The sequence below is a fragment of the Patagioenas fasciata genome, chromosome 1 (genome assembly GCF_037038585.1).
Source record: "Patagioenas fasciata isolate bPatFas1 chromosome 1, bPatFas1.hap1, whole genome shotgun sequence".
Classification (NCBI taxonomy): domain Eukaryota; kingdom Metazoa; phylum Chordata; class Aves; order Columbiformes; family Columbidae; genus Patagioenas; species Patagioenas fasciata.
In genome coordinates this window covers 98,625,004-98,646,701 of record NC_092520.1, presented here as the reverse complement: position 1 = coordinate 98,646,701, position 21,698 = coordinate 98,625,004, and the positions used below count along the sequence as shown (strand labels likewise).

The following is a 21,698-nucleotide window of genomic DNA, read 5'->3' as shown; positions in this document are numbered from 1 at the left end:
CCTCCTTCCTTCCCTCCTTCCTTCCCTCCTTCCTTCCCTCCTTCCTTCCCTCCTTCCTTCCCTCCTTCCCTCCTTCCCTCCTTCCCTCCTTCCTTCCCTCCATGGGCTGTGTAGGAGGCAATGCCCTGAGCACAGAAGAAAACCATGGCTGGTGATGAGGCAGGGTCTGACCATGGGACAAGCATGAGTGCGATGAACTGAGGGGCTGGGAGTATGGGGAAAGCAGTCTCACAGTGAGAGTCCAGTTGGCTCAGGGACAGGAGGGTTTGGCTGGGGCAGTGGCCACCGGAGAGCTGGCAGTAGTGTGGGATCAACTGGAGGCAAAGATATCCTGTGGAAACCTGCTGCAGCGGGGGAATGGTGGTGGGTAGATGGTGGCCCACAGGAAAGACCAGGACATGGCAACCCTTTGGCCCTGGGCCAGAGAAACCCCATCCTTCATCCTCCAGGACTGAATTGCTTTAGGGGTTGGTCTGGAACCTGTTGTGTTTATCCTCTTTTGTCTGAGGCAGCATGCCCAGGGCAGTTATAGTCTACATTCCTCACTGCCCTAGGGAAACCAGTGATTGTTTCACATTTGCTCTTCTGCATGTAGAGGGGCAGAGGGGGATTCTACCCAAAGCTAGAGACCAAAGGGCCTCTGGGGGTTACCTACCATCTTGCCAACATTATGTACCGCGGGTCCTCCTGTTCTCTGGCAGTGCAGGGAGCCAACAGCGAAGGCCAGCTGGGTGGAGCATCACCCTCCTGAACCAAACCATGGCAGTAGCTATGGCTTCTCAGATGTAACAGGTGATCTGAATTGCTGTGGGAGTGGGCTGCTGGCACCCCCTTGCCAGGAAATAAAAACCACTCGCACTGTTCACCTTTGCTTTGCACTGGAGTCAACTGCAATAAAATCAATATTGCACAAACAGATGCGTCTCTGCAGTTCTGTATGTTAATGTTGGATGTTTCCCAGATGGTAAGAAGGTCTAGTCTAGGCTAAGAACAAAACAAAAGATCTCTCCTGAATCATAAGTAATACATGATTTTACTGTTTGAACTCAAGAGCAGTAAGGCAAAAGCCTCTGATCTCCCACCCATCTCCCATTGCTCTCTTACCCAACACAGGGCTGGCAAAAGTGTTGGTGCTGGTGGCTGTTGCCTTTTGTTAATCCAGGGATGTGGGTGAATAGGCAAAACCACTTTCTGCGGGACAGAGGGATGGTCCAGGCGGAGACTGTACATCTGAATATGTGCTGGGTTAGCCAGAAAAAAATAGGACAATATGAAAGGGACCAGCAAGGATTTTCCCATTGTTTCTCCCCATTCTTTTTCTCCACTCAATGAAATAAATGACTGTAGGCTACATATGCAGGCTGCTAAACCATTTTAACACAAAACTTTTCAGGCTTGAAATCCCAAATGAAAGGCAATCTTGTATTTCGTTCTGCTCCTAAGCCCTACAGTAAACATACAATTGTCATTCTGTATGAAAACAAAGGACTTGAAACTAACCAGGAAAAAAAATTAGTGATGTTTTTCGCATTCTTTTTTCATTATCATTTTACAGCTTGATTCTTTATCTCAGGACTTCAAAAGTTACGACTTTACATATTCTGGATTAAAGACTCACTTGAAAGAAGAGGCTGACTGGGATGATCTAAACTTCCAAACTAGCCCATCTTCTTAGTGCTGGTGGCTGAAACCTCAACATGCTCCTTTGAATCTTATCATTTACTGCATGTTAGCTTTACCATCATAGTATGTTTTTCCTTTTGAAAAAATGGAAAGAGACTCAAGCGCCTGTCTCTCCAGCCCCAGTTCTGATGTATACACATAGATGTCTCCACATCTGTATGTCTCTGCAGCTGGATTTTGGTAGCAAGGAATTTTTGCAGATAAAATCACCATAAATGGCTCATTTTAACAAATCTGCTGACACAGCACCCTGCTGCGAAGGGGTGAGGGAAGTCCTTACCTTTGAGCTACACTTGTACAGAGGGTGGCTGATGGAGTCAACATAGTGATGCCTCATACAGCGGCTGGGATCAGAGTCGATCATGAAGGAACTGTCTGTTTTACTGTCAGTGTCTCCCATCATTGCCAGGAGCGAGAGCATGGAAATCGAAGCTGCAAGTACATGATTTCCCATTGTCGAGGAACTTCTTACTGATAACAGCAGAGGGAGGTAGAGTATCAAAAAAACTCTAAATTCTGGCAGCTAATTCCTTTCCAGGATGGTGAAAAGTCTGCTTTAAGTCTTTTAGCTGTCATTCTTCTCCTTGAGTTGGAGTTTGCTGAGATTGTAATCCGTCAAAGAATCTCCTGCCGTAGCTGGAATACAAACAACACAAATCACAATCCTGACCAAAGAGAGCTCTGGAGAAAAACAGACATAAATAATATTAAGGCACACAGGATTTTTTTGTCAGCCAAAATACATGTTCTGAGTAGGTAGGTAGATTATGTGGCATTAGGAAGGAGATGTCAAGGCATTGTTACTTTAAGCGTTGCTCTATCATTTTGCTGGGGAGAATCATTTGATTTTGAACGTCACAAATGCTGCAATGCCAATCTTCGTTACTTGGTGATGCCTCTAATGGGTTCCCCTCAAAACTGGTGACTAGTAACACATCAGAGACTTCTGCAGATTGAAAGGACTGTGTATCCACTCAAAGTACCAAAAAACACACTTGGGGGGTAAAATTAGCCTTCCTCCTGCATTACAAGTGGGAATTTCTGGCCCAGGCAGCACACGGAAAGTTTGTCGGCAGGCTGACCCTCAGCTCTAGGAGCTGCGTGTTGCTCTCCCTCAACCTCTGTGCTGTAAGGAAGGACGTGGGGCATCCACAGGATGGAGGAATGCAGAGAGTCCAAGCCCAGATATTAGCAGGGCAGTCCCCTGGGAAATTCACTGAGCACTGACCTGCACTGCATGGAGGACCTGCACCTGCATCTCTGCCTGCCCTGCCCTCCCAAGCACCAAACTCAAAGGTGGGCATGCTTTACTTGCTTAGTTGTCAGGCTGCACTTGCTCAGTGATGGTGTCGTCCTTGTTAATTAAAAAGCAGCATCTGAAAAATACATCATATTCCATAATACCAAGTACCTCCCAGATATCGGTTGGGGAAAAAAAATATGTACTGGTGGAGTCACACAGGTTGGCACTTGAGCATCTGGATTTTTGGCACATGTTGATCCAGGTGATCCCCCAGAAAACAGGCACAGGACAACCTCAGAAATGTTGCCCAGAGCTCTGTGCTGGCAGGGTAAGGAAGACATTTCCCTCAGCTGCTTCCTAACAGCCCCTTGATCCTTCTCACAAAGCCAGTAGTCTCAAATTGGTGGTTTAATTTTCCTTTTACAACAAAGAGCTATAGCTTGAAAGGGTTATGAACTATCCAGCTAAATATAACCTGGTGAAGCAAAGGATAGTCATAAGTAAAGTCAAAAGTGTGAGGACTTTCTGACAAAACATATGATAAAATAGTTCTCTGGTCATGCAGAAATGCTCCTCAGAGCCTCTTGCCTATTTAAAGAGCAGATGTGTGCCTTTATTGCCTTATACAAGTCTCTTTCAAAACTGTTTTCTGGCAATGCTCTAAACCAACTGATACTCATCTCCCAAACAGTCTGAAATTACAAGGCCTCCCGACCAGTGCGCTTGGTGATTTGTGTATTTCTTTATATAATAACTTGCTCAAACGCTTTTGTAAGAGGAGCGCATAGCAGTGAGAAACACTTCCAGAGTTCATCCAAGTTGGGAGTCAGGATTTGTCGGGCTGAAGTGACATACAATGTCTCATGCTGAGAAGAAATGTAATTAGGGATGCTCTGTGTATTAGACATTTTAAAAGCCTTTTTTGGGTTTCAAACTATTGTCCATGTGCCTAAGTAGGGAAGGAAAAATTATGTGGCTCTGATTCTAATAGACAATACGTTTTTTTTCCCAGAGTCTGACCTATGACCTAGTGTATTTTCCTCGAGCAAATGTTTTTCAGTTGATACGGCATTAAAAATAAATACTATATCTTTGCTGTATAAGGATTTTAAACAACACTAAACACTTAGGATCTTGGACACATTTATGCACAGTCTCATTCATGTCAACAAATATCTCTCAGTCATGGGAGCTGGGACAGATTCCTTCCCAGAAGTGAACTGTACTACTGTGATTCATGCAGATGATGCCCAAAGATTAGCTAACAGTAGGAGTGATGCACTTTTGTTTTTTTTTTTTTTAAATATGTAACCTTTTACCTACATTCCTATTTTTCTTTAGAAAGAGGCTGACCAAAACATGCTACTTGGCAAGGTCTCTTTCCAACATAGTTAATCAGTATTACACACCCACTAATTCCCTCTCTGTCCAAATAAATTTACTTGATATTAGACGGTCTCATCTCATGTAGTATTACATCCAGGGATCTCCCTTTCCCACTCTCTCTGTCCCACTGTTAATTTTGTGCTTCTATATCTTTCTATGGTTTTGATAAGTATGATTTAATACAGTGAGAGAAATCTGGAGTCCTGACTCAGTTTTCAAAGCCTTATCTCTCTAGTTTTCTTCAGGAAATAATTGGATAACATAGAGTCTGCCTCATGAAAACACTCTGAGAGAGCTGGAAAGAAGCAGGGAAAAATGTGAGAAAAGGAAGACATCTGTACCTTCTTCTGGATAAGCACAGCACAATTCAAAAAATTATTAGCACTTTCACAATCTTTTAAAATTGCCCTGACACTTCCCTGGCAAAGAAATGTGGCTTGCTTTGGTAACAGAAGTTTCAAAGTAGAAAGAAGCACTGTTATCACATATTTGTTAGTAAAAAGAGAGGCCACAGATGTAAACGTGACCCTTTTTTTGTGCAAAAATCTTTTGTGTAGTTGTCGATAGACACACTGGCGAAATGAGTGTGTTGGTACTGGAAGCAGGACTGCAGACAACACCAGGCTGTTTGTACATGCTAGTATCTCCTGATACAGCTGTGTGAAAAATATACCTACATTTTTCGAGTACATATGCCATATAAAATTGAGATATATGGTAAGAAGTCTCGCAGGGGCATTTAAAAGTATAGAAGTTAGTGTGTTGATTTTTGATTGTGTAAAAATAGTCTAAATAATTTCACTCAGGTACATCACCACGATGAAGAATGTCGGCATGGCATTTTTCATTTCCAGTTGATATTGTGCAATGGCATTTCACTTTAAATTAACTTTTTTTTTTTTTTAATAAAAAGGTTATATTCCCTTTGAAATAGTGTCTGAAATTATAAAATCCTAGAGAGTACATGACATCAGGAGTGACTTAGGTAGCTTCCAGTCTGTCCTTCTGTCCAAAACCAGAAGCAAATACACCAGTAATCATTAATAATTATAACTGTACCTATAATGATATTTTGTTTCATTTGGAAAATATTTTTTAAATAAAAATCAACAATTTCACATATTTTTTTTCTTTTATTTAAGCTGTTTTTCCTCTGTTTCTTTTCATGTGAAAAACTGTGGTAAACTGCTCACCTGCCAAGCTAACAAAAAGAAAGCTAAAAGCTCTTTACAGCATCCTGTAGTGAAAAAGATGCAAAGGTGACTTCCTGTTCTCAGGCTGAAAATCAGCTACAAAAATATTTGACCTAACAGTGGATGAAAACCACTACTTCCCATTTTTTGCAGAATTCACTGATATGTATATTACTTGTTGTTACTAATAGGCTTATAGCACCCTTTCCAAATAACCAGTTTTTAGGAACTCTTAGAGACGTAAGGTACTAAAAGCTGTTACATCTGCTAACTAAAACTGCTACATCTGTTGCCTGAAAACTGCAGGGAAAACAAGAAGACATCCCAAAGAATGACCATAAGAACATACAATCCAAGACTGTATTGCACATGGACATAGGGGCAGATTTAGGATTATTTTTCCAACTTCATGTTGTTTTTTGAATGCTTTTTGAATGCTGACATAAATATTTTTTATCATAGTCTTAATATTATTTAGAGAGTGGTGAATGTTAAGATTTTGTTTTGTTTTAAGGACGTAAGAAAATTCCATCATCTGGAATTATTTAGCCAGTCACTTTGTGAGAACGCGAACTGAAATTCCCTTTTTGCTGTGTATCTTGGAAAAAATAAAGAACTGAGCAATTCTCCAAAGGTCTGTTGGATATGCACAGCTTTTACCCTGGAAGGTACGAAGAGAGCAATGGAAAAGCTCATTTGTGGTGTACTTCTACTTAGCTGTTCCCTATTCCTGAGCCCTGTGAATTAAGCGTGCACGTATGTTCAACTTGGCCTTCAATTGTTCTGCATTTTCCATGTTTGAGACTCCTGCTTGACTATGAGGGTACAATTCAAGTCACTTAATGCCTTTTACATTTCGGAGGCTGCCAAAATCCTCTTGGAGCAGCAGTGTGTATATATAACTAAGCCTGGCCTTGCATGCTGTGCATATTTAGTAAACACAATTACTTGTATCCTACCATGTGGTTCTCTCATTCTGAATATGCTATGTAAACAGAAGAGTTACTTTCTCCTAACTCCAGCCCTAAAAAAGCGTCACCAACCATATATGTGCATATGTAGGTATGTGTGTAGTCTGCTGTTCCTATTCTAACAAAAGTGCCACCAAGACCTTTATGAGTCCAAAATGGGTTTCTCAAGAACGCCGTATAACCTGGAAAAGTTTAGGCCAAAAAGATCAGGATTTGGGGGTTTTGCACTCCAAGATATGGACCGGAGTAGAAATGACCATGTTGGACAAACTATGCTGCAGGGTTACACCAGGGTTTGTTCTGCAGGGTTAAACTCTCCACTGCCATGAGAAGGGCCGAAAAGGGGCCTGGGGAAGGAATCAGGAGAGCCATCTGTCAGAGCTGATTCCCAGCCCTGGGCATGAGGAAGCCCTGCAGTGTCCCTGTTGGCCTGGCTGCAGTGCTAGCATGACCCATGGTGAACCATCACAAGAATTTCTGATGAGGGGATCTGCACTTCTAGGGAACTTGGGGAACCATCGCTTCTGCTCCTGCAATGAGCTGCCAAGACCTCAGCTGGGCGGCTGGCTGGGTGGCTTCTGTGTGCAGAGCTACCCACGCTCGACCACAGTTCCCAGCTGACAGGAACAGTAGGTCTGCCCTTACACCAGAGCTATCCTTGTGAAGGGGTATCCCTCTCCTAAAGCCATGCGTTGTTCTGTGTGTCCACAGCTCAAGTCTTGCTCTAAGGTCACGCCTCTGCTGGGACATTAAAGGCCCTCACAGTGTTGCTCCAGTGCTGTGGCCGTATGGTGTGGTCTTCCTCCAGCCTCCATGGCACTCAGATGGCTTCCAGCCCACAAAACCAACTGTACTATGCCCAGGAACCATTTCAGAAGAACTGTGTGCTGTGGGACAAAATGGTACAAGTGACCATTTGAGCAATTAAGGAGAACAGTTTACGTAGTAGGAGAGACAGCCTAAGATGCTGCGCACTATCCTGCTTTCTGCTGAATCAACTAAGAGGCTTCATCAGGCCCAGTGTATGTTTTAGCTCTGTAAATAAGTGTAGTCACCTTCTCATCTAGTTATTTCACTGTAGCCATTTCTATTCCAGAAGTGAAGTAGCTGGCATCCTATATATGCATTCAAAATCCTCACTCCGCTGTGCAACTGCCTTTCAAAACACCTGACAATGTCACATAGTGGCCATGCAGCAGCTGGGCAGCAGCAGGTGAACACAGGGAACTCCAGTTGTCTGTGAAATGCTTCTGTGCAGCATCTGAACAGGTTTCCTCCCCTCCTGAGACAGGGCAAATACCAAAATAAATATTTTGAATGAGATTCTTGCAGGTCTAAATAAGTAAAATGTTTCTCCAATGCCTTGTACTAAATGAGAGTTTGCCCTCCTGACATCCAGATGTGCTGGGCCTTGTCCCCTTTGATACCAAAGGGAATGTCCACAACCATCATCTGCAACCTCCATCCACCCATTACACAGTATCATGCATGTGAAGAGGATGCACAAATAACATGAACTCCTGGCCAGAGCTGGCAGCAGCTGGTGGGCAGGAGGAGAGGGGAAGGAAAAAGGCAGTAGAAAGGAAAAGAGACACAAAAGAAGGGAGAAGCCTCTGTCTGGTTATCCACAGGAGGGAAGCACATCTGGTCCCACTGAGGTTTCTCTGTCCTACCACCTGCCAGCCAGCGGACAGCAGAGCACCATCCCGTAAAAAATAATCAGAAAAAATTGAGCAGTCAGAAATGTCAGACATGCTGATGGTGGTTGAGAGAAACTCCTGCATGTCATTTTCTGCTGTGAGGCTTCGCTAAGTCTTTTAATATTTTGGGAGATGAATACCTGTAACTGTAAGGAGACTGAAAAAACAAGAAGACCATGGTATTTGAAGCATACGAAACAACACAGTAATCACAACAAATATAATTGAAGAGCACAAGGCCACAAGCACCCATGGGAACATCAGCAAGCATGGGATGAGCACACAAGGGACTGGTTTCCCAGGTTTCAATGGGGCAGCTCATGTAAGGTCCCTGTAAGTGTTCACATAGCAGGGACCCAGTGCATGAGGTGGAACAAATTAAGCTGAATAGCACTTGAGCTGTCTGAGCTTCTCTCTCCTTTTGAAGTTTCCAAGAATATTTCCAGTCCTTCAGGTAGCTAGGAGAGGGGGAGAGCTAACAGCCAGTTCCTCCTGCTAGGCAATTGAAATAACAAACTCTAGTGGGTACTGCAAGCTGGCTCCCAGCCAGCAGACAGGCACAGGCCAACATGGAGAAAAGGTTTCTAATACACTTGCAAAGAATAACTACTGGTAGACAAAAGAGCACTTGTATTTTTATTCTTTCCTTTTCCTGCTTCCAGGAAACTTCAAATAGCTCAATTAAGGGCATATATGGGATCTCTCTCTAATGAGCTAGTAGAGCCATTTAATTGCAAGGCGATGCCAGCCTTGGAATTTTTTTTATTCTCGTGTCTCACTGAATATCAGAGCAGTAATGGTCTTGAGTCTGGGACAGAAACTGAGAGAAATAGAGATTTCCACTTGCTCATCCAGAGGGTGCTGGATGGGATCACCCCTCAGTGAAGCACCAGGCGCAGAGCTGAGCTGCCTAAGGCCACCCATCCACCTCAAGAGGCAAACCAGCAAGGGTGACTGCTGGCTACAGTGCAAATATTCCCAGCCAAGCATTAGCTATAGGATTTGCTTCAGTAATTACCTCTACTTTAGTCTTATGACCCAATATGAGGCAAAATTACTCTTGGCCAAATTACAAGTTGCTGAGAGGTCGAGGGCAATTCGGGCATGTGTTCTTTACCTGTTGGAGTGTGTTACAAGCAAGTGGGCAGTTTTTGTTCTCAGTCTTGTATGTATTTTTGAGAGAACTCGAAGCACTGTAGTCATCAGTAGATGCAGGAGTAGGAACGGGTTTCTTATTCTTTAATACTAAGCAAAGACATCCCTGCCACCAGGACCAGCAAAAAGCACTATGCATGCTGGAGATAGCACATGATTGAAGGGGATGTTGCCTCTTTTATGACCATAGGGGCAAAATCCTCTTTTTTTTTTATACACAGGCAAAATTCAGACCACCATCCAGTTACCTCAGTCTCTGACAATTAAGAAACCTAAATATTTGGCTCATGGTAACAATTTTATGTCTTCTAACAAGGGGAAGAGCTTTCTCCTAGGTCCCACTCTCTGTGAGCCGTGCTGCTATGACAGTAATGCGATTGTCACTGCCATGGTATGCTTAACCTTTGCCAAACCAGAGCTGAGGCATTAACTCAGATCTTCAACTCACTTGTCTTAAAGGGCAACATAACCTGCACTGCCTCTGTACTGCTGGACTGACACAGTTTGCAGCTCAGCAATAATATGCATATAAATGTGACAAGCATAAGCCATAACAATGATTGATAAAAATAAAGAAATAACAAACAGAAGCTGAAAAACAGTGATGTGGTAAAATTCCTAGGAACAGTGTCTCCATGGCATCAGCAGCCTGATACCCTGACACCAGAAGAAAGGCTACACTCATCTGTAGTAAAAAGGATCTCTGTGCCGCACGATGAAATTCCAGAAAACAGGACAAGGACTGATGGTGTCTGGAAGTAGTAGTGCCACTGCTACCCGGATAATAGACTCAGATTATGTGAAAAAAGAAGGAATATATAGATGACCAGCTGCTCAAAGGCTTACTACAACGTTGCTTTTATTGTTCTGCTAAGTTAGAGGTGGGGCATCAGAGGGATTCCTAGCATACCACTACTGAGAAATTTTAATATGTTCCACACTGACACATATAAAAAGGAAATAACAGCTGATCATAGTCAGCGGAGACTACAGCATCTCTTTGTATACATGCACAGAAGCATGGGCTAAGTGGGGTGGTCTTGGCCAGAGAGGCAACGAAATTAACCTGATGCAACTAAACCTTTCTCCTGCCATTGAGCTGAGTTTCAGCAAAAGGACTGTTGAGCAGAAAGCAAGACAGTAGGAAAAAAAAAAAATCAACGAAGTGGACTGGGCACAGCCACACACCCCATCCTGAGATGCCAGGACATGGAGAAGGGCAGGGGAGCTGAGAGGCTGCACATTTAACACTGATGAAAAGAAACACATGTTTACACAACCGACAATGATCCGGTGGAACAAGATATCACCGGGGGCAAAAGTTTAGCTGGGCTCAGCAAATGAACCTGTTATGTATGGGAGGGTTTCAGCCACAAGGGTTTTATTTTTAAAGAGTTTTTGGAAAGGTTGAAACTCTCAGGACTCTGAGAATTCAGTTTAGGGGGTTAGGGAAAAATCCTTTGCCACAGATAGTTATCCTGTAGCTGCTTGCCACAGGGTCTCTATGTCTTCCTTTGATGTGGCCGCTTATAGTCACACTCAGGAGGTGGATTACTCAAATAACATAAGACCGTGGTATGGTCTCATCTAATAAAACTTTTCTAAAACTCAGAGAGACAAGTCTCTCATATTCAGCAGGACATTAGAGGCAGAGGAATTTGTAGTATTTGCAGTACAACTATCTAATATTTATAATAGTAATTACAATGGCAGTGCTTTGAAAAATAAAGGGATGTTTTTACCTTCTGCTTTCAGTTAAACAAATAATCTGCCAGACTTATTGCAAAAACAAAAGTCTCAGTGGTTTCATGCAAGCTTTGCACCGTAAAGAGTCAACTCTCTTCAAGGTCCAAGAACAGCCTTGGGAACTTCCTAGTGCATCTGAGAGTAGACAAGCCAGGAATGGAACACAGTCAGCCCCAGGTGAAGCAGGGAATGAAGCTGACTCCAGGTAGATGGCTTTTGAGGACATCAGCCACGTGTAGGTAAATACCTGCAGTATTGCTACTGCAAACTGTACAGAAGACTGTCCATAACAAGTATCCCGCTCTGCAAGGAGGAATTATCAGCATCTGACCATAACCAGGTGTTGCACAAACTCAGGGATCCTACATGGGACACCTTCAGGTAGATATCTGAGCTTGTAACTAGAGTAATCAGCAGCAGTCCTAATTATATGCCTTCACTAAAACAAACTGAATTTTATTTTGTAAGCTTGAAATATCTATTCCTTCCACATTTGCTTTTAACTGGAAAATTTAAAACTTCTTATAATACCGATATTGCAAATAAGATTTCATTATTCTAGCAAAATCATGTCAATGTATATATGTCACATTTGGAACACCTGATTCAAACTGGTAAGTAATTACTCCTCAAATAGTTCTATTTAGGTCAAGGGCATAATTTGTATGTATTACTGCTCACAGATACGAGTAAAGTCCCACAGTCCAAGCAAAAGTGAGCATTGTTAGTAATTCAAAAGAAAAAAAAAAAATATTAGAGGTCCTAAAATGTAGACGTTCTTTTGAGGAGGGATAAATAACAGCACTGTGATTATTATAGTGGCATTTATTGACCCCACAAGGCGGCTGGGTTGCTTCTAGTAGACAATCACTTTGCAATAAGGAACTGATTTCTCTCCACTGTTGGTTTTAAATAATCATTTACTTGTCCTTTTCCAATATGCAGAGTGATCACTTCTCGGCCACTGGGACAGTTACAAAGCTTTAGGAACTGTTAGTAACATTTAGCATATAGGAAACATTTTTTCATCTTTAAGGAGCTGCAGATACCTTAAGAAGTTACTTTTCATGGCAACTGTCCCAGGTAGAAACAAGTAAGATATGCTATGGGGATGTTATGGGAGAAATGTAAATTAACTTAAGGGGTAGGATAAGAAATCTGCCTGACAGTCCCACAAGAGTTGGTCCACACACATTGTCTTGCAAATTCAGATTTGCCACAAGAAAATTACCTCCCACAACATGCACTCTGTGTGAGCCTGTTTTTTTGGCAGTACAGCAGCTAGCTAACAGTACTGAGATTGTTCTTCACAGTGTTCATCTTTGTTACTCTATTTTCTGCTACTGGACACATTAATCTGAACTTTTATAGGATGAATCCACTCACCTGAATCCTATCAGGGAGATAGGGCTTTCTTCCTCAGCCGGGCTCTCTCAGGGCAGTGTCCACTCCGGCGCCTCGCAGTTACACTACACTGACACTTTGTCACTGTGCTCATAAAAGTGAAACTCTTCTTTTGTCCCAAAGACAGAGAGAACAGTTTACGCTCGTGCCTCTGACACTGATACACAGTGAAATGAGCTGCCAGCAACCGAGGAGAGCCTCCCTCTCTCCTTCAGCAGGCAGTCTGGGGTCCTGCAGCATCCTCCAGTGTCAGCTACCGACTGCACAGCCACGCTGCATTATGTGTTGTGCTGACGAGGTCGGCTACCTACTAAATATACCTCTCAGCCTTACAGCAAAGGCAAACACTGTGGCTTTCCTCATAGGTTTCAGCCAATCCAGAGTGTATATTAAATCTTTCCTAATCCTTCACCAGTGCTGTCCAACTTGTAGTAAATCTTCCCGGAAGTTTGGATAAACAATAATGAGCAAATTAAGAGTGCTTCTGCAAAGCACGACACACAAAGCTAGAAGTAAATATTGCCCGTTGTTCCAAGTTATTCTAAGCACTCCGACAGATGACTGGCAAGAGAACAGCATGCGTAAGTAGTGAAAAAACTAAACAGTCCAGCTTTAAATTAGCAGGCTCTCCTGTGTCCATAGAACCCTATTGTAGTGGGACAAAGAGGGTGCTGGCCACACCGGCACTCTCTTGATTAATTCAAGGCAGAGTCCAGCATGTCCATTCACTTCAAATCCATACAGTTAGGACCAGCACAGAGCTGCAGACATGAGCTCAGCATGCTCACAAGGGCAGGTGTTTAAGTTGGTCAGAAACACACTGAGCTACCTATTTGACTGTGTACAGGCATCCTTCAGACAGGATATATAAGGATACAAGGGTAAGGAGACACAGGTATTTGACCACATCAAAATATTTAAATACAAAGAATACTGCAAGGAGAACATGTCAGTCAGATAAAGGGATTAAGCACTCAGCTTAAAATCTGGAGGAATCTCTTCTTTGTGTGCTTACCTTTGGAAAATGCACTGCTCCTTCCTCTCCTCAAACTCTTCACAGAGCTAAAAAGAGGTCCTGCTAGTTCCAAGTGCTTTTGTTCTTCTGTCCCTCTGTCACATGGCTTGCCTTTTATATTTGCAACACACAAAAGTTAAGGCTGTTGTTTAAGAGAGAGAGGGAGAGGGAGAGGGAGAGAGAGGGAATGTCAAATGGAAGAGTGCCATTGCAGTCATATATCAATCAGGGCAGCAGCAGCAGCAGCTCACTGGCAAATGGGAATTCCACAGAAATGTGAAGCTCTTGTTATCTGAGAAATCAGAAAACACCACCAGCCAAGCTCTCCTCTGCAGGGACTTCTTATTATTGGCAATCCAGGAAATAGAAGGAAATGCAAGCGCTTTTTTGTTGTTGTTATTGTTTCGGATCTGGAGATACGTACGCTGTGGCATATGTAAGCTAGTGGAATATAAATCCTGAATCCAATTCCTTCCTAAACAAATACACTGCATGCAAGATAAAGCAAACCACTGAGAAGCACAGCAACAGAGCTGAATGAAGAACATGAGAGTAATGATTTTTAAAATGTGGTATCTGTTTGTACTTGGAAAATATCCATAGACAAACTGACTTTTCCCCAGATTACTCATTGATCTTTTTTTCTGACAGGTTTTTCTTAGAATTTTTTTTTTATTTTTTTTTTAGCTGTGATTGATCTCATATATCCTTAATTCAAGCTGTGCTGCTTTACTACAATTGGTCATCAAAGTCATCTGACATTCCCTGGCTCCTCAGTTGGGGAAGCAGTCAAGCATTTTTTTGTATAAATATTTGTCTGCAAATCTGCAATTCCAGTGCTTCAGATAACCTGCCCTGAAATTAGGAAGTTTCTCTCAAATAAGATTGGAAGTTTGCTCACAGAAGCAGAGCTATTTAAAATTTCAAACAGACATTATCTTTCTGCTTTACCCACCTCGCTCTGAAGAATGGCAAGTTTTAAAACGGTTATCCTTCAAAGCTCTTATACAAACATTGCATCTTTTATGCAAAAATTAATTCCCTGAGGGGCTGAGGGCAGACTACACCCACTGGAAAACCCCACTTAAAACCAGCACATCACAGGTCTGCATGCACTATACCCTTTTCTCTGCTTCCACAGAGGAGCACGTTTCACTTCCCTTTGGAGTGTCCCTGAGTTGTCCTGTGGCATTACGGGAAGCACAGACCTTAGCTGGTTAATTAAAAAATAGGCGACATAGCTGGCCATTCACAAGCTGGATCTGTTCAGAGGCACTGGCCAGCAGATGGACGGGGTCCTGTGTCAATTGTGTTTGAACTCTAAAGGAAAGCTGGTATTTGATGGATGATGTTATTAGCTAAATGTCTTATGTGGTATAAGATCAAAGAACAGATGGAAATTATGCCTTAAAAATAGAATAATCTAAAAGAGGAATGACTTGTAGATGAGTAAGCATCATGGAAACAATAAAGGAGACATTCTTTGGCTTGCTTTGCTGCACATCCAGGTTTGGCTGGTGAGATAAACAGATGATTCACTTAGGTCTAAGAATCTCAGGATGTTAATTTTGCCGCACATTTCTTCCCTCACATGCAGTGTTTACATTGTTTTGCCTCTTAAGTCAACTCGGGGTTTCTCTCACCAACCATATGCGTACCAGCTCTCTGCTTCCCTCACAGATCCCACCACGGTTGCCCCGGGTGGAGGATGGCCAGAGCATCTTCACCTCACTGTAACTGTGGGCGAAATGTCACCAATGGTCTGGCACTACACTTTCCCTACACAGATAGACTGAACATAACAATGTGTGGGTTTTTTCAATTCAGCCAACAACCTCTTTTAAAATGAAGGGTATTGGCCATTTGGTCTTTATGGTGCCAGGTTGTGTCTCTTTTTCCAGTTGCTTGCACTAAGGACCTGCCATGTGCCAGACAAAATCCTCGCTGTCTCCTGGATTACATCCTCCAGGAAATAGTAGATATCCTATTCATGGTCCTTACTGAAAACAATGCTTAATTTTTTCACGGGTACAGGTTAGATTTGTTATCATTGTGTTATCAACAGGGGACAATATCTGCATTAGTAATTTGTTGGGTGCTAAGCATGGTTTAAATACTCAACAATTGTTGATAATACCTCTAATACTTTGAGAAGTAGTGCTCAGTGATTTTCTATCACAGCTGCAAATTCCTAATATAAGAAAGTGCAAATATTGGACTAATTTTTTTTTTTTTAAATTAGCAGTGGCTTTCTATTTTTTTATTTTCAGCTTCAAGACCATGTTTGGCAGTAAATGGGAGTTAAATGACAGTTAATTGACCTCACAGTATGGCAGCTTATAAACTGACCCTCTCATTTGTGGGCTTTTGAAAGACCTTACACATTAGCGCAAACACAAAAGTAGAAGCATCAAATGTAGCCTACCCCGGCCTCAAGAACACTATGGCTCATAACTTTTTCATAGCTGTTCATAAATCTTCATCCTCTCTCAACCACTGTGACTTAATCCTATCCATAAAAACAGTCATTTTAAAGAAACAAATAAAAGCGGAAAGCACAGATCAGAGCTCAGTTTTCAAAGATGATTGAACATCCGAGATGGCCCCAGATATTAGATAAGACTTCCAGAAGGTCTAAGATAGCCTAATGCCATCATTTTTGATCTGACTTCCCTTCAGAAGGAGTTTATCTTGCTCAGCAGTTGTTGCCTGAAAACTGAGTTTATGTTCTCTCAGAAGCAAACGGAGAGTCTCCATCCCAAATTACTTTCAGTTCAAGCTGGTTTAAGGTCAGCACCAATAACAGTTTTACACTCTGTGAACAACCAAAGATATTCTGCTGACTCAGTTGGACTACATATCTATTTTTGTAAATAGGTAAAATGAGGTGAGACAAATCCCTCCCTCAAGGACTCAGGCTATAATTTTGAGGAGATGGAGATCTACCTCTCCATAGAGTTCTAGCAACTTTCCTGGTTCCATCCCCATGAAATGTTTTGCAGACCTGTAACCCTAATTCACAGGTTTCCTTATTCCACCACTGTAAGACTTGCAAGACTCATGTTTGTCCTTGGAAAAGCTTTGTATTGCCAGTACCTGCAATTTGGTGGAAACAAATTGTTTGCCTTGTTGGCAACATCAAGTACTCTGTTGTTTCCTCAAAAGAGCAGAATTTCACCTCTCTATAGTGTGCAGACTGCAAAATGCATTCAGAATTCTGCAGCAAAATCCATCTTTTGTTTTCATCTGAAAGATTTTCCAGTGCTCCCATTTTGTAGTCTTCCCCGGGAAATTTTTGCATTCTGAGACAGTGGATAACAGACCTCCATATCATCACATGTACTGTCAGAACAGGCACTAGATGAATGGACTACACGTGCAAGAACTATTTTAAAATGTAGATATATACTTGTGCACTGACATAAACATGCACAGTATTGCTGCAAGCATTTAGAGTGGGTGGGATGTATAGAAATATAGTTCAGGGAAGGACAATGCTTTCTTCCATTGTTGAATTGATAAAGGTTAGTTTATATTCAGGGCTTGGCGATCAGTATTTTTTTTGTAGTTGGGAATGTAGGAAGAACTGAAACGATTGTAATGAAAGTCCACAATAATAAGCAACATAATACTTATAAAGTTAATATATACTTCATGCAAACAAGAGATACCTGAATTCTTAGAGGAAGTGTTATCTCTAATTTTAATAATTAAGTATTAGGTAAATAATATTGCCAGCAAATAAAACTACACACCCCCCCATGCCAGTACAGGACCAAGTGGCACAAAAGCCTGTTTAGGCATTCAATTTTTTTCATCTCTTCTGTTATCCTGTTGTACATTCCCTCCGATTCAGTTTGCAAGGGTATCTAAGTACTTAAATGCATATATTCTTTTGTAACCTAAATGGGCCTCTTCTTTCAGTGTTTATATATATCCATGAATATGTGTTGTTAAGGTACAGTGTCTGGAAATGTTTATTCAGTGCCTTACACATGTGCCATTATTAAAGCAAGGCTCCCTTCATCTGGTGAATAAGACTGCTATGGAGAAGACTGTGAAATTGCATCTGAACTATTAGCTTATTCATTTTATTACAGAAGTCATTGTATAGTGCACAGTCTATTGCCTTTGGACTACACTCAGGCTTTAGTTTGACTTGAAAATATAGTTTTAGCAGGACCAGAAGTTGGTGTCCCCCTGCTTCCTCCAGCAAGAAGCAGGAGCTGCTCACTGAGGGCTACCTTGCTGTATGCTGCCTACAATGCACAAATGGTGTTAGAGTTTCTGTTCTTAGAAAAGACAAGGTAAAGAGCCTGACAAGGAAAATAATATACCAAGGAGAGATCTTGAACAAAGAGTGGCTTGAACAGGTCTGTGGGAGAGAGGCAGGTGGCAGTCAGGCAGGGAAAGGTCAGTGTCAGAGATTCCAGTGCATGAACCCACTGCTCTGTCCTCCTAAGAAAAGTTGCTGCCTGTCATTAGTCACACCTGGGCTCCCCTGCACACACCACAAAGCCGTGATGAACAGGTTGTATAGGACAACCAAGAAGCCTGGGCTCCTACACGTTTTTAAGCCTATGTACCTCATGGTTACCCGCTCAAGTTTTGCCTCTATTTGACCTTCAGCTCCCTGACCCCTGCATCTCTTGATGATGTGTAATGTTCCACCTTGCCTTTGCTCTCTCAGAAATTTCAACTGCTGTTAAAGCCCCTATGTGACTGCTGGCTAAGCAAGGGCAGCATGCCCTCCATGGCTAGTGGGCACCTGCTCATCATCCAGCACGCTGCAGCTCTTTGCCTTCTCAGGCTGCCAAAATGTGGGTGCTTCACGTTCCTTTGGCAGGACAGCAATAGAATGCAACACTCCCACCTAAGCACCACAGTTCCTCACATATCCCAGAACTCGTCTCTGTTGTCTCAGAGACCTTTGCTTTGCTGTTAAAATCGGTTGAAATTGGACACTTGGTAGAAATGCCAGTGAGAGAGACTAACATGAGGGCAGACCGGCAAAAAAGCAACTCAGTCCTATGAGAAAATCATAAATAAGAATGTAAAGACGTCTTTTTTCTACCTTCAGGCTGCTGGAAGGCAGAGTCTCTTTCTCCTAGAAGAGACTGCAGCAAACATAATCCTTGTGCCCATCACCTTTGGAGTGACTGGTTGCCCCTCTCTGGTCTCCCTTGACACTTCTTACGTCTAATGGAGAAAGAGGAAGGTTACCTTGTTTCTCTGAATCTCAGCAGTATGGATCAGTAGTTTTGCAGACACCTGTGAGAATTTATCTGCCCTTCCTGAAGGCAGATATCTCAGTCCCAGCTTGGCTCCTTTTATTGTCAGTGGAAACCATGAGTAGGTACTGCCCAAACGGCCGTGCACTTGCAGATGATAGGACCAGGCAGAATTGCTTTTTGGCGGTATCCATTTATCTCTATTAATAACAAAGGAAGCCAAGAGTCACTAGTTCAGATTTAGTCATCCAGCTGTTGGATGCCTTTGTTACGACAGATGAATTCCACCTTTAAGGTTGTTTCAAATTATCTTGTAAGCTTATGCGGTAGATATATAACATACCAGATATCTATAGTTGTATATAGGTCAATGCTAAAATTTCTTGCTTTTTTGCCAAGGCTGCAGGGGAAGTTTTGTGTCAAACAGTGTGGGATAATGACACCTGATATGCAGTGTGCAATTTGCAGTGTATTTCTTCCATCTGATAGAGGCAGAAAGAGTCCCTCTGTGAAGACCTGTGGTCTGTCAAAAGCTTATCTGAGTATCAAAAAACAGTTATGACCTGTCCTACAGGATTCCCAAACCACATCTAAAAGCAGACGGCATTAAACACGGTCTCTTGTAGGAGGGAGTTACAATCATGCCCCCAGGTTTCCAATGTGGAGCTTGAGACCTTGGGATACAGTTTATATGTGGTATCTCTGGCAATTTCGCCCATGGTTCTCCAGCATTTACATCTCTGCTTCTCAATGTGGGTGACACATTGTGCACCTCAGGCACACAAGTTGGTCTCTCTAACCCACCATCCCAAACCTGCTGTTCCTGTCCCCCACGTTCCTCAAGAGGTCAAAGTTTGTCAGAAAGCCCTAAACAGCTTCCAGTGGCAAAACTGACAGTCTCATCTGACTACAAACTGAGGGTCAGTGTTTCTAAATCTGGCTTAAAGTAGTTTCCTCAGCAAAGGTCAGATCCTGAGCGCTTTCTTGCAGCTTACATATTGCTGAAGGTCAAACTGCACCTTCATTTCTAGGGTGGTTTGCAGGAGAGATTGAAAACTCTAGCTATGGTGGCAGGAATATCTCCACTTAATTGAGAAGGGCATTGCTACCTTCCTCAGCATAATATCAGGTTAGAGCTGTGATCTGAACATTTCCGTAACGACAAAAACCTCCCCCTGAATTCACTTAGAGTAGCAAAAATGGTTTGGCAAGACACAAGCAGACACTCATAATGACAACCTTATCTTGTTGCAGTCTCCTGTCAGTATCCACATGGTGTGATTTTCTTGCATTAAAAATATAATAAGTGGAGACATTTTATATGCTATTTACTATGAAAAATTAAAGCAAATGGATTTTTCTGCCACCCAGCTTTGTGTGGCCACTCCCTGTGCAAAATCTCACGTTTGAAAAGGAAGCATTAAATGAAAGTCAGTCTCAGCTAAACAATTTGTGTTAAAACTGCAGGGCAGCTTGCCGTATGTGAAGTTGCTGAGAAGAAATGCTATTTAGAGCAGGAAATTGGTGATTCATAATTGACATTAACTCCAGTTACCCTCCAATGTGCATGCTGTACTTCATGTGAAATTATTATAAGCAAAGAAAGGCCATTCCCTTGAGCAAGTTCAAGTTAATGTTTAGGAAACCATTTAAGTTGTTATTAGGACAAAAGTCATTACAGTGGAATGGTCAGATGCTCAGACTGCACCCTCAGCTGAAAAACCTGTGCATATTAATACTCTTTGCAAGTAGCTCTTCAGACATATAGCATTTTGGCCAGTTTACTGAAATCTCGACTTCACAAATGTCCCCAGTCAAAACTCCCACCTACTAAACAGGGCCAGAAACAAGGCACTCCCTGTGGGCGGGTTTCTACTTCCATGGAAATCCATGCTAGTCTCTTGTTTTACGCACACACAAGTCCCTTTGAACTCATATGAACTCCTGGAGCCCGAGCGGTTTTTGGGAGCAGAGCCACAAGGACAAGTCTGTACACAGCTGCATGTGGACCCTGGCTCCAATGCAATATCTGCCACACTGGCAGATGCCAATGTTGCAGAAGGCAGCTGCCTGCAGTTCAGACCATAGAAGGAGACAGCCCAGGGGCCAGATCCTCACCTAACAAGAGCCGACAATGTTCTGTGGCTTTTGGTGCAACCTGTGACCTGGCACTAAGTGCAAATTTGCTGCCACCACTGCCTGGTCTTTGGCAGCTGGATGTTCTGACTTCTGTTCTCCAGAGCAGAGATGAAGCTCACAGAACTTCCTTCAAGTATTGCAGTTTGTTCAGTCCAAATGAACATACGAACTTAATTATTCCACCATATTATAAACCTAGAATAAGAAACTACATGGATCTTCTTATGGATTTTGATGCAAGTAGTTTTGGCATCTTATGCAATTTTTTTATGATTTTTTTTTCAAACAAAAGCAGCATCTGATATAGAATATGCCTCAGATTGCAAGTATAGATCAAAGGCAAACTTCAGGTAAAGGAAGAGATTAAAGACTCATACAACTATAAATGTAAACGCCTTTGAAACTGAGGAAAGCACTTTAAAACACTGCCTCATTACTGCCTTTAGAGAGGAGTGATTTGGATTTCTCTCCACAAGGAAAGATGCTCTGTAGACCCAATGCTCTGTGTGACCAAGGATCCCATAAGAAAAGCCAGCCATTTTCCACAGCTAGTCAAACTCCTGAGGCCCTGCTGACTTCAGGGGGATGCTCAGGGCACAGAGGGGTGACAGGTCATGGAAAGTCAAGGGATTCACTGTCCTCTGCCCCAGCCTGGGCTCTGATGAGCAAGACCACAGAGTAGCTTTTTGAGTGGCAAGGACAGCAGTGCACAGTCTCAGGAGTAAAACAGACTGAGAAAGCATTCTTTGTATAAGCCTAGAGGTGATAAAAGACCTGACAGAGCTGAAACATGCTAGAGCTGGAGAGGACACCATAAGAAGGTGAAAACTGT

General features: G+C 42.5%; 1 protein-coding gene across 4 annotated transcripts in view; it reads right to left on the bottom strand.

Moving 5' to 3' along the window:
- Positions 1-21,698, bottom strand: part of NDP (norrin cystine knot growth factor NDP) — a 36,169-nt gene that overhangs the window by 6,541 nt on the left and 7,930 nt on the right. The window contains exons 1-2 of one of the 4 annotated variants that reach the window (XR_011740277.1): positions 12,464-13,149; positions 1,964-2,319 (exon numbers count right to left, since the gene is read on the bottom strand). Coding sequence is in view for 3 of the 4 variants with exons in the window: in XM_065847074.2 (XP_065703146.1) it covers positions 1,964-2,137 (174 nt within the window). In the remaining variant the exon portion in view is untranslated. Of the gene's footprint in view, positions 1-1,963; positions 2,320-12,463; positions 13,150-13,496; positions 13,821-21,698 lie in introns of those variants that run through there. The other 3 variants (XM_065847074.2, XM_071811754.1, XM_065847066.2) reach the window with 3 other exon arrangements.